The sequence below is a fragment of the Dendrobates tinctorius genome, unplaced genomic scaffold, assembly GCF_039654945.1.
Source record: "Dendrobates tinctorius isolate UK_male_01 unplaced genomic scaffold, ASM3965494v1 ptg000020l, whole genome shotgun sequence".
In the NCBI taxonomy this organism is placed as follows: domain Eukaryota; kingdom Metazoa; phylum Chordata; class Amphibia; order Anura; family Dendrobatidae; genus Dendrobates; species Dendrobates tinctorius.
Window position 1 is genome coordinate 39,420,126 of NW_027361688.1, and position 20,234 is coordinate 39,440,359.

Below are 20,234 nucleotides of genomic sequence, written 5' to 3' on the forward strand. Positions count from 1 at the left end.
CAGTCAGGAAGGAAGCCACTTGGATAGGAGTGGGGATCCCTGGAAGAAGGGATGGAGGAAGGAGTGCTGCAGCTGCCTCAGTGACCTGAGCCAGCTGGCACGGGAAAGGAAAGAAGGAGAAGGACGTTGAACTGTAACCTAAGCTTCCATAAGAAAGAGAGATTAGTACGGAACGAAGGAGTAGGGAGAACAGAGAGGACATGGGTTAGAAGAGGAACCCTGCCTATAGGTTCTCAGCGCAAGGCCGGGGCCCGGTCCCCGAGGTTCTATGGACACTTATGGTTCTGCAGCAGACACCGGTGGAGTAGTAGGCTGTAAATGCACTACTCCCATCTAAGACTTGGGGCACAACAGCAACTGAGTAGAGAGCCGGGACTCAGGAGAAGAGAGTCCCCGAAGTAGGCTACAGCTGTCTGCCGTACAAGTAAGGTTCTTGGGAACATCTGTCAGGAGGAACTCCAGTGTAACTCAGTACTAGGAGATCTTCACACTTAAAGGAGCTATAGAGGAGACGCTCAGAAAGGTACATGTTGGCGGAGTGTTGGAGGGGAGCGTTCCATCTTGCCTGGAGGTTGACTGAGTCTCTGACCCGGAGGACCCGGCCCGGAAGCAGGTACCTGTGTGTACTACGGACTGTGAGTAAAGCTTTGGAACTACAAGCCCTGGTTTCCTCCGTTCATTCTGCACCAACACACTCAGCACCGCTACATCTGGGTACCATCCTTCACACCGCCTGAGCCTCTCCTCATCCATCACACCTGCACTGCCCTGGGGCTGCAGCTTCACCTGTGGGGAGCTTTTACACCTTTGCTGCAACATACCACCATCCCCAGAGGATCTGCCAGCAGCGTCGGCCTAACACCACACTTGCCGAGCACCACAGGTGGCGTCACAAACTATTCCATTAACTACAAACCCCCCATTGACTTGGGCGCCCAGGGCCACGGACCGGGTCACCACCTCTGTGACAAATCCCCCTGACACCGGCCCGGTACCGAGTGCCCCACGGCCCTGGGAGGGCGACCCAACTTGTCGTCACGAACAGGATGACGAGACCCGATGCCATCGGGTTCTGTGCGCCTAAGATTTGTTGGACTTTGAGCTATTTTGTGACATGAACATTAAAAATGGCCGCTGGCGCGGAGAAGAAGGGCGTGAAGAGATGGGAGGTCCTAGGAAAAGACCGCGAAGAGTCTTGGGCCTCCCCTGCCTGAATTACTATGTGACAGCAACATGGCCCACCCCCCGAGGGGTTCGTATACTGGCTTGGTATGGAGGCGCTGGAAGAAGACCCCGCCCCCGGAAGGTGGGGCAGAAGAAGCCAGTGGCGGGAAAGGGGCCGAGGCAGGAAGAACGCCAGAATGCCATTTTGGAGAGAGAGGGAAGGAGGCCTACGGAGCGCGCGGAGGTTGAATCGGATGTCCCTGGCGCCATGGCTGAAGGCTCCGACCCCGTCTCTGAGATGAACCGCCAGCAGCCGGAAGATGACATCGCCCAGCTGATGTGCCATCTGCGACTGAGGCAGGAGGCCTTATGGAGGTTGAGCAGGCCGCACGCCCAGTAGGGGCCTACACCACCGGCACCTCTAGACCCGGTACCTTCCACCGCTGCACCGGACTGTCCTCAGGCAGCGCCAGTTTACACCTCCATGCTGTCTATACGGTTAGTCGCGGCCTGCCTGGAAGAGTCACCGGAGACCCCAGGAGCTGAGACCGTGCTCTCGCCTGGACCTGACGCGGCTGCGCAGGTCCCACCGGAGGCCCCTGCGGACCCGGAACCTCCATCCGCTCCACCACCGCCATCACCCGGACCCGCCATTCCGGTAGATATCCCTGCAGCGGCCCACTGTCTCAAGCCTGCACCGGAGCCCGCGCCAGGAGGTGTCAGGTATGACTGCAGCCCCTGCACCTGGGAGGCCCTGGGGTGTACGCCCGTAGTAGCGGCAGGACAGGTCGTGCTGGACCTTGTCTGGGACCGGGATACTAATCCCAATGGGGAAGCATCCGAACCCCTAACGGTGGTACCGCGGGCCCCAGTGGGTAAGAGCAGGTCCCGGGAAGAGGAGAAGGCTGAGGCCTATTGCCAGCAGACTATCCGGCAACTGGCAGCTGAACACCGGGAGAGGGAGCAGCGCCGGCCAGCGGTACTAGGCCCGGATCTGGATAGGAATGAGAAGGTCCGTGCGGGTCGCTATGGTCCCCGGGACTCGGCTGGATGGGGACAGGTCCTCAACATGAACCGGGAACGGGGGTTTGGGTTCATCGCAGACCCCCAGAGGATCTCTGACTTGTTTTTCAGCTGGAGAGACGTGGAGTCTCACCATCGCAAGGGACTCCCAGCGCGTGACCTACAGCCAGGGGAATATGTCACCTATACCCGGCATGAGGGACTACGCGGCTGGTACGCATTAAACATCCGCCGTATACCAGAAGACTTACTGTCTACCTACCTGAAGGAGAAAGCGCGTGTTCCTTCCCTGGTAACCGTTATCGCCTCTGCTGTACCCCAGGCAGCAGCTGAATCTCGGCAGAAACCGTCTACTGCCCCCATTTGTCAAAGTGTACCAAAGGTACAGAACGCCGCAAGCTTTACCCCACTGGAAGAGGAGTACTTGAGGACTGCCCGTGCGTTCCTTTCATCTGGTAGCAGTTCCACTTTGGCTTCCAGAACGCCAGGAAGGGATCAGCATTGATAATCTCGTTACCCAGGAGGGTTTATTTGCACAGTTGTGCCTTTTTTCTTTTGTTCATCATGTTTTCTCTGTTTGCACTTTTGTTGCCTAGTTTTTGATTGGCAGCGTTTTTCTGATTTGACCTTCCGTGATCATGAACTTGGAGTACATCACAAACTTTATTGTAAATAGTTTGCGCCTCTTTAGGTGCTCTCTCTTGGTTTTACATAGGGACACTTTTCGAAGATAGAAGTCTACCTCAAAGGACACTGCAAGAAATCCCGTCTGGGAGAGGTGTCCAGCACTTGCAAGAATTTTTGAATGTTTTATTGTGAAGTATTTGATAATGTGTCTTAAGATAGTAAATGGCTTTTGTAGAGAATTAGAAATGTTTTGATACACAGATAAGAGGACTGAATAAAGAATAAAGAATTGAAAAAATGTAGATGCAGAGTTGAAAGAAAGTGGAAAAATGTGCACTAGAGAAAGAAAGAGATGTATTGCTGAAGAGTATCGCAGTGATAGTGAGTAATAGAGAATAGCACTTTGAATTACGAATGGTATTAAAAAGAATTGCACTTTTGGACTTGAGACTTAGAAGGCTAATTAAGAATTGTTTGCAACGTTAAAGAAATAGTGCCTCCTATATTAGGAAGTTTAGTATAAGAAATGTTTATGCAGCATTATAAAAAAATTTGTATGTTCCTGTATAGTCAACTTTGTCTTGCCTTGCAGCCCGCGGACGTGCTGTGTTTAACGGGGGGCATGTGGTGCCCCTGAGGCTCAGCCGCCACAGAGGCTGAGCCTCAGGGGCAGTACGCACCTTCTCCTAAGGTGTACTGCCCCACCATCCAGGTAGGGTGGGAACTCCTTTCCACACTCCAACACTCGCATCCCACACAACACAGTAGTTTAGCAAAGCCACATTGCGGCTCCTTGCTCAGAGGGTAGCAGAGCACCTTTGGTGGCTCCCTGCTTGGAACACTAAACGTGCTGGGAGGTGGGTAGAGTTGAGATAAATAAAAGAGAGGGAAGGTTTAGAATGAGAGAGCTGAGTCTGAGAACGGGCTGACAGGAGGTCAGTCAGGAAGGAAGCCACTCAGATAGGAGTGGGGATCCCTGGAAGGGATGGAGGAAGGAGTGCTGCAGCTGCCTCAGTGACCTGAGCCAGCTGGCACGGGAAAGGAAAGAAGGAGAAGGACGTTGAACTGTAACCTAAGCTTCCATTAGAAAGAGAGATTAGTACATCACACCTGCACTGCCCTGGGGCTACAGCTTCACCTGTGGGGAGCTTTTACACCTTTGCTGCAACATACCACCATCCCCAGAGGATCTGCCAGCAGCGTCGGCCTAACACCACACTTGCCGAGCACCACAGGTGGCGTCACAAACTATTCCATTAACTACAAACCCCCCATTGACTTGGGTGCCCAGGGCCACGGACCGGGTCCCCGCCGCTGTGACACATTCCCCTGACACTGGCCCGGTACCGAGTGCCCCACGGCCCTGGGAGGGCGACCCACATCCACCGACCCGAGCCTATCCCTCAGGTCCCCGACCCTCCGCCAATGGTCTGGGACCTAGATGACGAAGAGGACTGACCAGTCATATCAGCGGGCCGTCCAAGTAGGGACATGGCAGTAGACTCAGTCAGCCCACCAGAGTCGACCAGCCCAACACCCTCCACTACCCCAGAAGGCTCCACCACAGTTGAACTCAGACGCTCCGAGCGGTCAACAGCTGGCAAACCCCTCGAACGTTTAGAACAGGACCAATTCGTATGGCGACAAGAACTGTCGTCTCCAAAGACCACTTCAAGTCGACTAAGGCCCTCACCAGAGGACTGGTGAGCATACAGGGTGCAGGAGTGTGGGAGAAGGGGCCCCCATCGAGTATCCGAGTCAGAACCAAGGGGACCATCATTTAGGTTCCGGGGCAGGTTGTTTCCGGGAGACAGAGTTCAGGGCCGGACTGTTGAGACTGACAGATGGGCTGGGGGAGGAGCCGATATAAAAGGGGAGGAGAACCCCAGTCACAGTGAGTCAGCAGAACGGGGAAGAAGGAGCAGGAGACCGTGGGACTGTGAGAGCCAGAGCGACGTACAGAGTTCCGAGAGGACAGAAGCAAGAGGGACACTTACATTGGACAGCAGGGGGACGGCGCCGAGTCGGCCATCAGAGAACCGCTGCTCCGCTTCAACCCGCGGACACACTCCAGCATGCAGCCTGCCCGTGGATGCCTGCGGCTGTTGCCGCCACACTCCAGCCCCCGGCTGTGGCCTGCCCGTGGTCATCTTCAGCCGTCGCCGCCACACTCCAGCCCTCGGCTGCGGCCTGCCCGCGGTCACCCACTGCCGTCTCACTCCAGCCCGCGGCTGCGGCCTACCTCTCGCCGCCCGCAGCCGCCCCGCTCCCGACCGCGGCAAGTTCACTGCAGATGGCAGCCACTAGTTCCCCGCTCCAGTCCGTGGCAAGAGTCGGGCCGTCGCCCGCCGCGGACTCCCTGTTACAGCCGCTGGCTGCGCCGGTGGCTTGTCAATCGCCACCCCGCTTCGCGACCGCTTACTCTTGTCCGGGTATTGCGGCCCATCTGTCCAAGAACTCTTCCGGGGCCTGTTGTGCCCCTGCTTCGCCTGAGTGTCGGATCGCTCGAAGACTTCGCCAGTTCTTCAGCAGCTGGGCCCAGCGGCTGCTACGCCGAAGAACCATCACCCAGGATGCCGAAGACGTCAGGACGGATAAGTGACATTATATAACTAAGGACCCGTAGTCGGCCATACCGCAGCCCTATACTGACCGGCCGTTGCCGGTGTAGTCGTGTTCATATATATCCGTGTTTGCTTGTGTTGAGTCCCTGCGAGGACAATCCCTGTTACCCCTTTGGTTGCTTAGACTAGTCACCTGATCTATACTTATAAAAAGTTATCACCAAAAGCATAAAGTCTCACGTCTCGTCACTGCATCCCGCGTACCTGCCGGTACCACAATGGTCCTGCAGCAAAAACCGGAGGAACAAGAGGCTGTAAATGCTCTGTTCCCAGCTAAGACTCGGAGGCACCGCAGCAACTTGTGTGAGCCAGAAAAAGGAGGCTACGGCTGTCTGCCATACGAGGGGAGTTCTAAAAGAGAGCAGGCAAGAGGAACTTCAGTGTAACTCAGTACTGCAAGTGCCTCAGATAAGCGCTAGAAAGGAGACTGCACAACCCATCTGCATAGAGAGATTCCTAAGTTGCTTTCAGGCTGATCAACTCCTGTTCCATCTGTAATTTGGATCCTGGACTGCACTTACAAAGCACAGTAAAGGTAAATGAAACTGCACCCTGTTGTGTCATTGCCTTCTTTCTGCAACCCCTTCAGCACTGCTACATCTCTGTGCCTAACACTGCACCCTCTAACTCAACACCTATTACTACTGCCCTGGGACTACAGCTCTACCTGTGGGGAGCTCTTACATATTGCTGCCTTATACCATCTGTCCCAGAGGATCTGCCTGCAGCGTTGGCTTAACCCCTTCATTGTCGAGCACCACAGGTGGCGTCACGTATCATCCACCTATAAACTTTGTTCAGCCACGTTTCACCCCTATTGCATGGATGCTCAGGGACACGGACTGGGTCACCGCCACCGTGACACATCCCTCTGAGACACCGGCACGGTACCGAGTAACCCAACTGCCCTGGCGGGCGATCCACGAGTCTGTTGCTTTGTTATCCCCAATGTCTGCTGCTTGACCTTGTTATAATGAACTGTCTTCTTAGAAATTTTAAGGATGGAGGCAACATGACGCTCACTGTATCCCTCTGCTAGTAAAGCCATAATTGAGCCCTTCTTTTGCTCACTCAAGACTTTTCTTTTCAACTCTTTGGCATGGCTAAAAGTTATTTTTGCATTCCTATTACTTTTGGGATATTCCTAGCACTTGTTTTGCCATCCAGCTTGTCCTATTGCAAGTGGATTGTGAACACCACAGCAGGGTTTTTTATACTTTCCTTCGTTAAATAAGATTTGGTTCAGGTGATCACCTAATCAGAAGCACATTAAGTAGAATGAGGTGTACTCTGGTTGGAATTCAACTGACACTGGAATGGAATGGCTGTCAGACATGTAGAGAAGCTGATTTTTATAACACTGTACAGTGGTCTCTTAATTTTTGCCAGAACTGTATATAGCATATAAGAAATGAGAATCAAACCATGTTCTGTGGTATATATAGAAAGTGAAGGCCCAAAAAGTTAAGTCCTTTGAGGAAAAAATAATGAGAACATGCAGGGAGCCATGGAAGCTGGAGGGGATTCAGGGGGATAAAACCCCATGCGTATCGCCACAAAAACCGTGTGGCTTCTTCAGGGTAAAGTAGATCTGTAATGCTCCACATGTGTAGGGTATATATACACTTAGAGAGATAAGCAATCACAAATAAAGTACTGACCGGTGGTAGAGAGAGTGCGTGTGGTCTGAACGGCCGTCGCTATCTTGTAAGTATACTGACATTCTAATAAAGTTAATTGAACTGTATACTGCGCAGGTGCAAAAGGTCATATACTGCGCATGCGTCAAAAAAACAAACAACAGCCGAAAATGGTAAAGAACCACGACACATGCGTCAAAGATGCAAGCTTACATATGTACATCGCAGGCGCGGACAGTCGTGCATTGCGCGTGCGCTAAGAGGCACCAGATTAGGATCAGTCACACAGGCGCCAGAAAGGAATGCAGAGTGCATGTAAGGAGAGCATAGTGAAATGCTCAGAAGGTAAAAGGCGCACATGACAACACAAAGGGAATTATGGTGAGAAAAGTTGAAATAACGTTCAATAAGTGCAAATGTGCAATGATTGTGACAAAGAAAGGGCTAGATCACTATATAACCACAGAAACAATAGATATAATATATAGCATACTTGGACTTGAATAGTATTTAGGTATTTCCTTAGAAGCCAGAGAGTTGGCCTGGAAAGGTCAGGTTGAGGGTGTTTTTGGAGCATGTGATGAATTAGCCACGCAGAATAGTTCTTTTCTTAGTTTATCAAATGACATTACCAATCTCCACAAAATGTTGACAAAACTTGGTGGAATATTAAATGCTTGGAAGAGTATAGTAAATTGGGAATTGTTCCAAGAGGCCTTAGAATCAAGATATTTCCAGCATGGGAAGCTGACTCTGATTTCAAACTCACATGGGAAGCTGACCTCTTAAAATGCTCATCCATTTTGATAGGTATGCTCATTATTCATGATCGCAATCTTATGACTAAACTAAAAGTGACATTAAGGACAAGGAAGCCAAACTCATTGCTTTTGACACACAGAAGTCTGCCATTTCAACAATGCCTGAAGGATATCATTGAAACTTTTGAAAAAGAAATCATACAAAAAAAAGAAACGTAAATTCATTCGTGACAAAAGGGACTTTTACAACAAGCAAGTGTTTAGATGGTCGCATCATGGCAACAGGAGATTTAATAGCTCATATGTGGAGAAAAGTCTACATTCCAATCCATCTACTTTAGTTGGAGATTCCTCTACTAGCAATTTTTTATCATCAGAGCAAGCGATCAGGAAGGCGCAGTAGGAGGGGTCGACGCAAGCAAACCAAATTTGAGGAAGAGGGGCCGGCGTTACAAGAACTGGTCTCCATCTTACAAATGGGAACTGAGACTGGACAGGAAGAAATAAATCTGGTGAACAATGTTAGCAATACAGGTAACCGTCAGGTGATCAATTTATCTGAATGTCTTATCGGATGCCGAGAGGTCACTTTTGTCTAAAGGTTTGTCCTTTGCACCCATGGGTGCGTTGGACAAATTTACTCTTATCAAAGATTTATATTTACTTTGCAGGCAATTGACTTTTAAGTTAAGGCCCCGTCACAGATAGCGATCTCGCTAGCGAGATCGCTGCTGAGTCACAAGTTTTGTGACACAACAGCGATCTCACCAGCGAGATCGCTGTGTGACAGCGATCAGCGACCGGCCCCCCTGCTGGCCAGCACGCATCGCTGCATGTGACAGGCGGGAGACCAGCGATCAACTGGTAACTAAGGTACACATCGGGTATCTAAGGGACGCACGTCCCTTGGATACCCGATGTGTACCTTAGTTACCAGCTCACTGCATCAGCGCGCTGGTAACTAACGTACACAGCGACGCCGCGCGCTCGGCGTCGCTGTGCTGATCGCTGGTGAAGCTGTCTGTTTGACAGCTCACCAGTGATCATGTAGCGACTCACCAGCGATCCTGACACGTTGATATCGTTGTCGGGATCGCTGGTGAGTCGCTATGTGTGACTCCAGCTTTACTCTATCATCAACCTTCAACTATTGATTCTTTACCGCAGGATGAGAGGCAGACATTTATTGATCTTCTGGAGTTACTACAAGAAAACGAAGGACAAGGTAATTTCAACAAAAGTCTGTGGCATTTACCATCACAGGCCACTCCTTCTATCTCACTCTTTCCAACAATGCACATTTTTTATGATACTGTTAGTAGAAACATTGCCATATTGAAAACAAATGGTTATCAGGGTGAAAATCTAGGACCCAAGGAAAGACAAGCTCTGCTTATACTAAAGGCCCCTTTACATTTAGCGATGCACCAGCGATCCCGACAACGATACGACCTGGTCAGGATCGCTGGTGCATCGCTAAATGGTCGCTAGTGAGCTGCCACACAGGCAGATCTCACAGCGATGCAGCAGCGATACAGCAGTCGTTACTTACCTGTCAGACGCGGCGCTCCTGACGTCCTCCCGTCCGCGTTCACGCGTCGCTCGTCGGCGCCAGCAGGAAGCCGAGCAGGAAGCGCCCGACGAGAAATGGAGCTGCGCGATCAACCACAGACAGTGGGGGAGCCGGTCGGAGGTAAGTATCACACATAGCGAAATCGATGATGCTTTAGCAATATCGCTAGCGATATCGCTATGTGTATAACCCCCTTTAGAAACAATACATCTTTCACCATAAAGGAAGCAGATAAGGGCCTATTGAAATGTACATTAGGGAAGCCAAACACCAGCTTGATAAAATCCATTGTTATCAGGTGCTACCATCGGACCCCACTACCATCTTTAAGAAGAAGCTGGACCGATTGCTTGTCTGCAACGTGCAACAATGTCCTAACCAAAAAGGAGCTTTCCTCTTTAACAACGAAGCATCCGGTTGTTTCCACTTGTACAAGTCTATTCAGAATCCACCAGGTAGGCCCATCATTGCAGGGATTGGTAGCCTTTTTGAACGGCCCTGTATATAGTTCGATCATTTCCTACAACCTTTTGTCATCTCATTGGGTTCTTATATTCAGGACACCTCGCACCTGATTCGTCAAATGAAGGATATTACGGTTCCACATAACACCATTCTTGTTACACAGGTGTACAATGATTCAACATCCATTGTAAGTCATGAACTTGGAATTGAAGCAGTTTCTTTCTCAATCAACAAATTTCAGGTGACCGCATACATCACTCCTTCATTTTGGATTTGTTGGGCTTTGTTCTCACTAGCAGTTATTTTGTATTTGACCGTGTTTTTTATAAACATGTCACTGGAACGGCAATGGGGGCACCTTGTGCAATCTCCTACGCTAACCTCTTTTTGGGGTGGTGGGAGGAGACACACGTACGCCCATTGACTGCTTTTCAGACTTTTTCGCAAAGCAACGGCAACCAACATTTTACTCCATTTCTCAAGCTTTCATCCCCAGCATCTGCGCAAGAACGTTCCAAAGGACCAGATCTTAAGGGTAAGGCGGAATTGTAGTTCCACTGCTGATTTTAGGGAGGGGGCCAATGATTTAACTAACCGATTGTCTGAGAGAGGCTACCTGCGTAGGGTTATTTCAAATGCCTTGCAACATTCACAGGCTAGTGAAAGATCTTCTCTTCTGGAACCTAGATCTTGGGAAAAGCGACATTCTATCAATCTCCCCATGAATTATAATAATCATTGGCGTGATGTCCATGGAATACTGAGCAAATATTGGAACATCTTGCTCAGTAGGCCCAAACTTAGGCCTTTTCTCTCCGAGACTCCCAGAATGGTGGCCAGGAGAGTAGAAAATTTGAAGAACTACGTGACTGCTAGTCAATTCAAGAGACCAACATCTAAAATAGGTACGGGCCACCGTTTAGTGGAATTTTATCCTTGTGGAGGTTGCACTATCTGTCCATTTTTCCTGGACAGATTAAAAACAAATTCTATGCAAATTGCCGGTCAAGACATGTAATCTATTAACTCATCTGTGGATGCCCAAAAATCTATGTGGGTCAGACCAGTCAAGAAGTCAGACGAAGAATACAACATATTTCAAATATCAGTAAAGCCAAGGGCAATCAGGACAAGGGTAAGCCCATTACTTTGGTAGCGGCACATTTTTTAGAGCATCATAGGGGCTGTCACCACGAGATACGCATTATTGTGGTAGACCAAATTCATGCCAGCATTCGGAGAGGCAATGTTACTAAGGAGCTTCTCCGTCGGGAATCCAGATGAATTTACAATATAAAAAGCATGACTCCGGACGATCTAAACAAGGAATTATTATTTTCTGGGTTTTACAGCTGAGAACTTATTTTAGTTCAATATGTTCTTAGTATTCATGACTCATCTTTAATTTTTTTATCTTATTATTTTAGGGTCTATTCTGCCATTATTCTCTTCTGGATATCCACAAATCCACTCGTTCAGATGCTCTTTCTGAAGGGTCCTTTCTTTTGTTACATCAAATCTTTTGGGTCCAGGGGCCTGGTTCCCAGCTCCTTTCAAGTTTTTTTTCAAGGATATATTATACAGTTGTTCCTTACTGGATTCCTTGTTTGACTTCAATTTACAGTATTATTATTTGTTTTTTTGATTGCTATAATTTCTTGTTTGGATCTGCCAGATGCGTTCTTTATTGGTCTATCTTCATTTATGTATATTGATTCAGAACCTATGCCCCTGGGGTGGTCTCTGTTCCATCAGCATTGTTCATTAACCCTTGAACATCCATTCATGGCACCATATTGTGTCTTTTCACCATATGCAAGATACTCTTTAATTTGGTCCGTATCCGCGTGTTGCTCATTAACCCTTGAATACCTATTCACAGCACCATATTCTCTTTTTTCATCATGTGCAAGATATTCTATGATTTTCTATTCATGTGTTTGGCATGTTCATTGGTTGACTCGTGTCACTTTATCACTTCATTTTTGGCTAATTTTTTGTCTAGATGCTTTGCCCTGACTTCATTTTTCAGTCAGGCTCATCTTGACTTTTTAATGATTGACATTATGACTTCTCACCTCTTATTGAGCGTCCTACTGTTCTTCATATATTGTGTATATATTTTTTTTCCTTCATTAATTGAGCTATTCCATGTAATTGGCTATTTGCCAGAGAGTTATATGCAGCAATTGTAAATGGAAGAAATACCTTTACTTACCTGGACTAACATCTGACAAATACAAGGTCATAAATATGATTCATACCTTCGCTACAAGGACGTATCTACACCTTTAATGGACCTGTGTTTGCCGGCATGCTGAAAAATACATAGGCTTACTATTATCTTCCAATGATTGCATTATGTGTGTTTTAGCCTTTATAGAGCGCACCATTTTGTTTTTCACACATTGTGTATCCTTTACTTGTTAATTGGGATATACTATGCAATTGACCATTACTCAAAGGCTATAAGTAATTCATGTCTATTGAATACTTTTATTCACCAAGATTACCATTTGATAAATACAAAGTCATTAATATGATTTATCCCTTTGTTATAAGGATGCCTATATATTTCCAAGGGACCTGTGCATTTTGGTATGCTTAATAAGATGCTTTATATATACAGTATTTATCATGTGTCTACATGTGTTTATATTCATACTTTTGAATTCTTCATATTACTAATAAATAAAAATTCTATGCAAATATAACACAGTACTATTATATTTTTTCTTTTCATATTTTTTATTCAACATTTACCAATCTAATATATAAAGCTCAAGTGTGTGTATGTATGTCCAGGATAGGCATCCGCACTGTCGCAGCTACAGCCACAAAATTTGTCAGAATGGTTGACTATGGGATGGAGGATGTGTGATGGGTATATGGGCACTGGACTATGGGATGGAGGATGTGTGATGGGTATATGGGCACTGGACTATGGGATGGAGGATGTGTGATGGGCATGGGACTATGGGATGGAGGATGTGTGATGGGTATATGGGCACTCGACTATGGGATGGAGGATATGTATGATGGGTATATGGGCACTCGACTATGGGATGGAGGATATGTATGATGGGTATATGGGCACGGGCCTATGGGATCGTAGATATGTTTGATGGGTATATGGGCACGGGACTATGGGATGGAGGATAATTATAATTTGCTATAACTAACCACAGTTAGTTACTATGCCCGGGCAGCGCCGGGCTCTTCAGCTAGTACTCTATATAATATGTTTCTTTTTGTATATAGGACCTAAAGCATTATGGTACATATTGGACGCATGTACATATCTGGCATCTCAGAACTTAATGTTCTTCCTTGTATGCATGGGTTATTTATGTTTTTCTACGGAAAGAGTCCCACAATATCATGGGACCATGTTCCGCTTTGGTAACACACTGACTGCGTTGTGCACACAAATCGCTTCATCTTTGTGTTGTCATGTACGCCTTTTACCTTCCTGAGCGTTTATCCATGCTCTCCTTGCATGCGCTCTACATTCCTTTCTGGCACCTGCGTGACTGATCCTTGTCTGGTGCCTTTTAGCACCGCGTAATTCACGACTGTCCGTGCCTGTGCTGTACATACAGTATGTAAGCTTGCATCTTTGACGCATGCGCCGTGGATCTTTACCATTTTCGGCTATTGTGTGTTTTTTTGACGCATGCCCAGTATATGGCCTTTTGCGCCTGCGCAGTACACAGTTCAATTAACTTTATTAGAATGTCAGTATACTTACAAAATGGCAACGGCCGTTCAGACCACACACACTCTCTCACCCACCGGTCAGTAATTTATTTGTGATTGCTTATCTCTCTAAATGTATATATACCCTACACATGGGAAGCATTACAGATCTACTTTACCCTGAAGAAGCCACTCGGTTTTTGTGGCGATACACATGGGGTTTTACCCCCCTGTATCCCCTCCAGCTTCCATGGCTCCCTGCATGTTCTCATTATTTTTTCCTCAATGGACTTAACTTTTTTGGGCCTTCGCTTTCTATATATACCGCAGAACATGGTTTGATTATCATTTCTTATATGCTATATATTATATCTATTGACTCTGTGGTTATACAGTGATCTAGCCCTTTCTTTGTTTACAACCATTGCACATTTGCACTTTTTGAACGTTATTTCAACTTTTGTCACCATCATTCCCTTTTGGTTGTCCATATGGTGCTGTGAATGGGCATAGATAGTCCTATTTAAATAATTGCTTTCATTGCAATTTGTAGACTTTGGCTGGGGTCACACTAAACGACGCAAAATACGGTCAGTATTTTATATGCGTAATACGGAAGAATGGCCCCTAAACAGTGCTCCGTATGTCATCCGTAATCAAGGTGTGGTCGCGTATTTTGCGCATGTCAGCATCCGTATGTAATCCGTATGGTGAGATTTTCTCGCAGGCTTGCAAAATGGACATATAATGGAGCCCTATGACAGGGTTTCTAACAGAAACCAAAGAATAGATATAGACACATAGAATGCATATATATATGTATTCTATGTGTCTATATCTATTCTTTCGTTTCTTTATTAAAACTGTCAGTGTGAGTTTACTGTATAGCGCACTGAATTGCCGGATTTGCTAAGACACCTGGTGCGTATTTCTCGCAAGTCACATGTTTGGTCCGTGTGTAATCCGTATTTTTTGCGCACACATAGACTTGCATTGGCGTATTACGGTCGTAGCACGCTGACAATCGCATGCTGCGATTGGCACGGACCGTAGAATACGGATGAGAAATATACGGCTGGTGCGAGGGACCCCATAGAGAATCATTGGTCCGTGTGTAATGCGTGCTCTTAGCGCCTCTCACTCGGCCGTATTCCTCGCCAATGTGACCCCAGCCTTTGCATTTTTCCTGCTTCATGTTCTTTGTCTAGAGCCATTGTGGTGATTTATAATGCTGTTGGGGATTCAGTGCGGGAGAGTTATTGCCACATTATGGGCATAACCAGATACTTTTCTATTTCTGTGTTTTTATTCAGTCTGTGTTTTGTTTTTCACATGTGTTGTGTTGCTGCTAAATAAAAGTCATTCTTTTATTGAATCTCAGGGTGTTCCCTTCTATATAGACATGTTCTTTTTTTTCTTGTTTCCTATTTTGTGCTCAATAGCATGCCTTTTGGAGAACCCCTCTCTTAGTATTCAATAGTGGTGCCCTCCTTTCTCCTTTTTTGCTCAGCTTTAGAGACTGACTACACTGTTGCCTTGGATCCATCAGGTGTTCGTGAAAGGACCTACCGTGTTTCCCCGAAAGTAAGACAGTGTCTTACTTTCTTTTTATCCCCAAAAGCCCCACTATGTCTTACTTTCGGGGTATGTCTTATATTGGAAAAAATTGTCAATTTTTTGTTTTAACCATAAAATTAACATTTATTAACAACCTGAACAGTATTGTATTCACCACAAAACAGTATGCCAGTGTGTATGTTTTACTGATGTATGATTAATACTGTGTGCATTACCGTATTTTAAGCAGGAGGCGGCAGTGACAAGTGCAGGGGATGGCGCGGTGACGTATGGAGGGGGGGCGGCGCGGAAGTGGGCAGGAGGCGGCGCTCATTTGGATCAGACGGAGGCGGCAGACGCGGTGACGTATGGAGGGGGGGCGGCGCGGAAGTGGGCAGGAGGCAGCGAACATTTGGATCAGACGGAGGAGGCAGACGCGGTGACGTATGGAGGGGGGGCGGCGCGGAAGTGGGCAGGAGGCGGCGCTCATTAAGATCAGAGGGAGGTGGCAGACGCGGCGACGTATAGAGAGGGGGACGGTGCGGACGTGGGCAGGAGGCGGCGCGCAGCTAGATGAGAGGGAGGCGGCAATACCCCCGTGTTTCCCCGAAAGTAAGACATATGTCTTGCTTTCGGGGTACGGCTTATATTAGCCGACCCCCCTGAAACCCCCGATACGTCTTACAATCGGGGGTGTCTTACTATTGGGGAAACACGGTATCATATAAACAGGCTAAAAGTTAGCCGACCCCCCTGAAACCCCCGATACGTCTTACAATCAGGGGTGTCTTACTATTGGGGAAACACGGTATCATATAAACAGGCTAAAAGCTTATGAGGAAAGGAAGGTCATCAATTTAGCAGTTTGTTGTCCTCCTTTAGATGACCCAGATATGGACTAGATGCCAGACTTACTGGTGGAATCCAAAAGGGTATTGAGGGTAACGGATGTGCTATTGGGGGAGCTGCGAACTATAAAAGGAGGAACTGCTCTGTTTAGACACTCTACAAGATGTAAGCTTAAGGGACCCTGGCCCCAGCTGGAGGAATACAGATCTGCTCCATTGACCATCACTGAACCTCAAAGACATTTCAATAATCAGGGTTGGGACAGTCAGGTCACCTGGCCACATACCTCACTGTACTCGGTCAGCTTCCTAAGCTTGCCGCTACCTCTTCTGTGTTGGTGCCCGCCAAAAGCGGGATTACTGTTGGTTGGGACAGTAGGCCCTTGATGCCACGAAGTTGCAGCTGCTCTTATCCCGCTGAGCCAGCAGAAAGGTAAGACTCTGTCATTTGTACCATCTTGTGTACTTGCGAGAACTGTACTATATAAGATTGTTGGTTGGTGGTTCAATAAAGTATTACCACAGGGTGTTACCCTCACCTTGTGTTGTCTGAGTAGTATTGCGCCAATGGGAAAGGAGTACGGGCGTGTTCAGTGGGATTAGCCCTGGTCCTTGCGGTCTTTCTAAAGACAGCCAGGCCAGGGGACTGGAGCACCCACTCACCCTCATGTCCCCACTTTTTTAAAAGTTTTAAAGAAACATTCAGAAAGATTTATTAATAATGTATTCAAGGATATGGACACCTTCAGAGACTTGTTTAAATGTTTAATGTATAAATTTTGGATAGCACTGCAATGCAGCCTTGCAGCACTGGAGTCCTGGGTTCAAATCCCACCAAGGACGACATCTGCAAGAAGTTTGTATGTTCTCCCCGTGTTTGTGTGGGTTTCCTCCCATATTCCAAAGACATACTGATAGGGAATTTAGATTGTGAGCCCCATCGGGGACAGCGATGATATTGTGTGCAATCTGTAAAGCGCTGTGGAATATGTTAGCGCTATATAAAAATAAAGATTATTATTATTATTTTGGGCCAAAGATTATTTTTGCTGTTGAGTTTTATTAAAAATGTTGCACCGTTCGGCTTTTTCAATATCTTTATTTCCCTGCACATTGCTGGCTGCAGAATGAGTATATGCATTTAATAAAATATGCCTCCAAAAGTTTCCATATTCTTTACCTTTAGGCAACATACACATGACTAGACTACACCTTCCAAATTTATCACTGCGGATCATACAGAATAATCATTTTGTTGCATCCTTAGACACTTTTGCCTTACTTCATACCACTTCTTGGTTGGCTTCATTTAGAAGAGATTTTGCACAAAATGTTTTGCAGGAATGTGACTCAGGTGTCTAAAACATTTTCCCATTATACCATGAGTTTTCTTATTATACCATAAGTTACTATTGAATATTAATTGGTCAGTATTGATTAATTAGATTTGTGTTAAGCACAATGTTTGAAATATAGCGATTTTTTTTTTTTCTTTTTTTTGTAGCATATTTTTCCTTGCAGGTCATTGCAGCTAGAAGGAAGTACAGCGTATCCCCTCCTAGTACGTCGGGGCCCCCTGAATTTGAAAGGGTCTTTAGAGCTCAGTAAGTAGCTGATTGTTCAAGAAAGTGTATTGAGACCATACACATTATCTGTCACCAGTATAAGTTAAACTGGCAGCATCATGGAATAATGGCTGCAGAGCAGAATAAAACATAATTTTATTTTTTTTAATTTACCATCTCCATGCCTCCCAACTTTTGAAGACCAGAAAGAGAGACAAATTATGCGCCCGGACTGGTGCGACGTCATCTGTGCGTCCTGATCATCTTTAATTAGGACTTGTGGATTATTTTTTGTTCCTTCATTCACAGTTGGAGCAACCAGAACTTTTTCATTGTTATGTAGCTTCATTATATGATATCCGGCTTTTTTGTGTCTGTAAGGCCGTGTTCACACTGTGATTTTTGTTTTTTGCAGGATCCGCACCAAACTACACAATAACAATCTTCTCTGATTACTGCTGTATTTTTTATGCCTTTTCCCCGTATTTGATGCGTTTTTAATGTGCCTTTTATAGTACAAAAAAGCTTTTGCTCTACACTTAAAAATGTAACTGCAGTTTTTTACATTAGTTTTTTTAGGCTCTAGAGAAAAAAAAGCAGCAAATCCGCACAGTCCAGCCGTGTATTTAGACGCACAGCAGCGCAGTTTTCATGAAATCACATCCACTTTGATTGGACAGTTAAACAAAGCTGAATTTCTGTAAAAAAAAAAAAAAAAGCAGCAGAAAAAAAAAATCACAGCATTTACGCTACATGCGAACACGGCCTACACATCCAAGCAAAGTGGATGTGATTCCATGAAATATCCGCCTTCTGAGCCTCTACAGACGCTGCTGAACTCGGGGGTTTTGGTGCATTTTTTTCTCTATAGGCTTATTCTAAAAAAAAAAAAAAAAAAAACCGCATGAATAAAAAAAAGCTGCTGCATTCTTAAGCACAGAATCAAAGCTTTCCTGTACTATTAAAAAGGCATTAAAAAAGCAGATTCACATCTGCACCAAAAACATCCAATGTGGAGGAAAACACATAAAAGAAACGCAATAATCACAGAAGATTGTTATAACGTTGTGTTGTGAGGACATCTGCAGAAAAAAAAAAAGCTTCCGAAAAAATGCAGCATTTACGCTACATGTGAACACTGCCTCAGTGTTACATTTTTACTACTTTTTTATGGGTTTAATAAAGATATCAATCACGCCATTTTTCCGCCATTCACCAATCCCCATAAATAATTTAATTACTGTGATGTGCAGTTTGTGACGATTGTAGGGACACCAAATGCTGTATGTCTGTTATTTGCTGATATGTAATGTTCATTATTTTGTTCAAAAAGAGCATTAAAAATGACAATATTTTGAGTGTTTTTCATTATTTTTTAGTAATTTTTTAGGGTAACAAAAATAGATTTTAGTCTCCCTCTAGAATGCAATACATAGAAATACACGGCTATGTACGATGTATCAGTACAATCTGCCTGTGGAGTCAGAGCCTGCAATAGAAAACAAGTGCACAAAATTCTCCCCATTACATCCTTAGAACTTGTGCACCAAAATGCAACACGATGCGTTTGGCGCACGTCGGCGTACCGTCAAAAGGGCGCTTGCGCCGCCAAAATCATACCAGCGCACGGCCTGCATACCCAATGATGAAGATAGGGTACGCAGGTCGCGTGCAGCGTCATGCGCCCATAGGAGGAGCTAACCGGAGGGGGCGCAGCAGGGGGCAGAGATGCACAGCAGCCATGTGCTGCGCCTCCTACTGCAAGTGTGAAACTAGCCTAAATCACACTCAGATCTGCTGTGCTCGAGCAAATGTCATTAGTCTGCAGTGAGGAAAGCAGACTGTGTCATTATGTCTCATACATAGCCTATTTTAAGTTATTGTGGGGGGCATGTTCTTCTTTCCCCAATGTGTTGCTACCTAAACATTGATCAGAGTCAGAAGGAGGAAGAAGTGCACGGCCCAGTGAAATCTCTCTGACTTGGAAAAGAAAACAACAACTCTTTAAGCGCCAATTACTTTGATTGCTAATATCTCCACAACGGAAAGGTAAAACTTAAAAAAAAAAAAAAAAGAAAAAAAAAAGTTTAAACCTGTTCTGCAGCCCCTTTTACATCATGAGTCAACATGAAAAATTTGGTGAAAGGTCCTCTTAGGGTACCTTTCCACGTACCGTAATCGCAGCGCTTTGGACGGTGCGGAAAACCCAATCCCCCAAAGCCCCGTCCGCTTCTGTACGCGCGGTGATTCCGGATGTGCTCATTGAACACATCCGGAATCGCCGCAGGGTAGCCATAGAGTGGGCTGTTTACCTTGCGAAGACTGAGCGTCTCTGCAAGGTAAACCGATATGCTGCGGTCTAAAAAGACTCGTCAAATGTCCGGTTTAGTGAGTGTGTCACCCGCGTAATCGGGCGCATAGTGGAGACGGGATTTTATAAAATCCCCTCCTCTATGCAGGAACATCTAGCCGCTGCAGATTAAATGCTGCAGCAGGACGCAGCGTTCAATCCGCAGCTAGTCCTGATGCAATCCTCCACGTGGAAACTCACCCTTAAACAGTGGCGTAGCGTGGGGGGGGCGGTCCGCCCCAGGCGGCACGTGTGTGGGGGCGGCGCGGCAGCAATTCGTCTCCTCTGTGGGAGAAGCGCGGAGGCACAGTGCAGCTGCTGAGATCACTGGAGACATT

General features: G+C 46.4%; 1 protein-coding gene across 1 annotated transcript in view; it reads left to right on the forward strand.

The window, feature by feature from the left end:
* The window catches only part of LOC141083649 (leukotriene C4 synthase-like), a 65,922-nt gene that overhangs the window by 28,389 nt on the left and 17,299 nt on the right, over positions 1-20,234 (forward strand). The window contains exon 3 of the mRNA XM_073568019.1: positions 17,486-17,585. Coding sequence (XP_073424120.1) covers positions 17,486-17,585 — 100 coding nt within the window. The remainder of the gene's footprint in view (positions 1-17,485; positions 17,586-20,234) is intronic.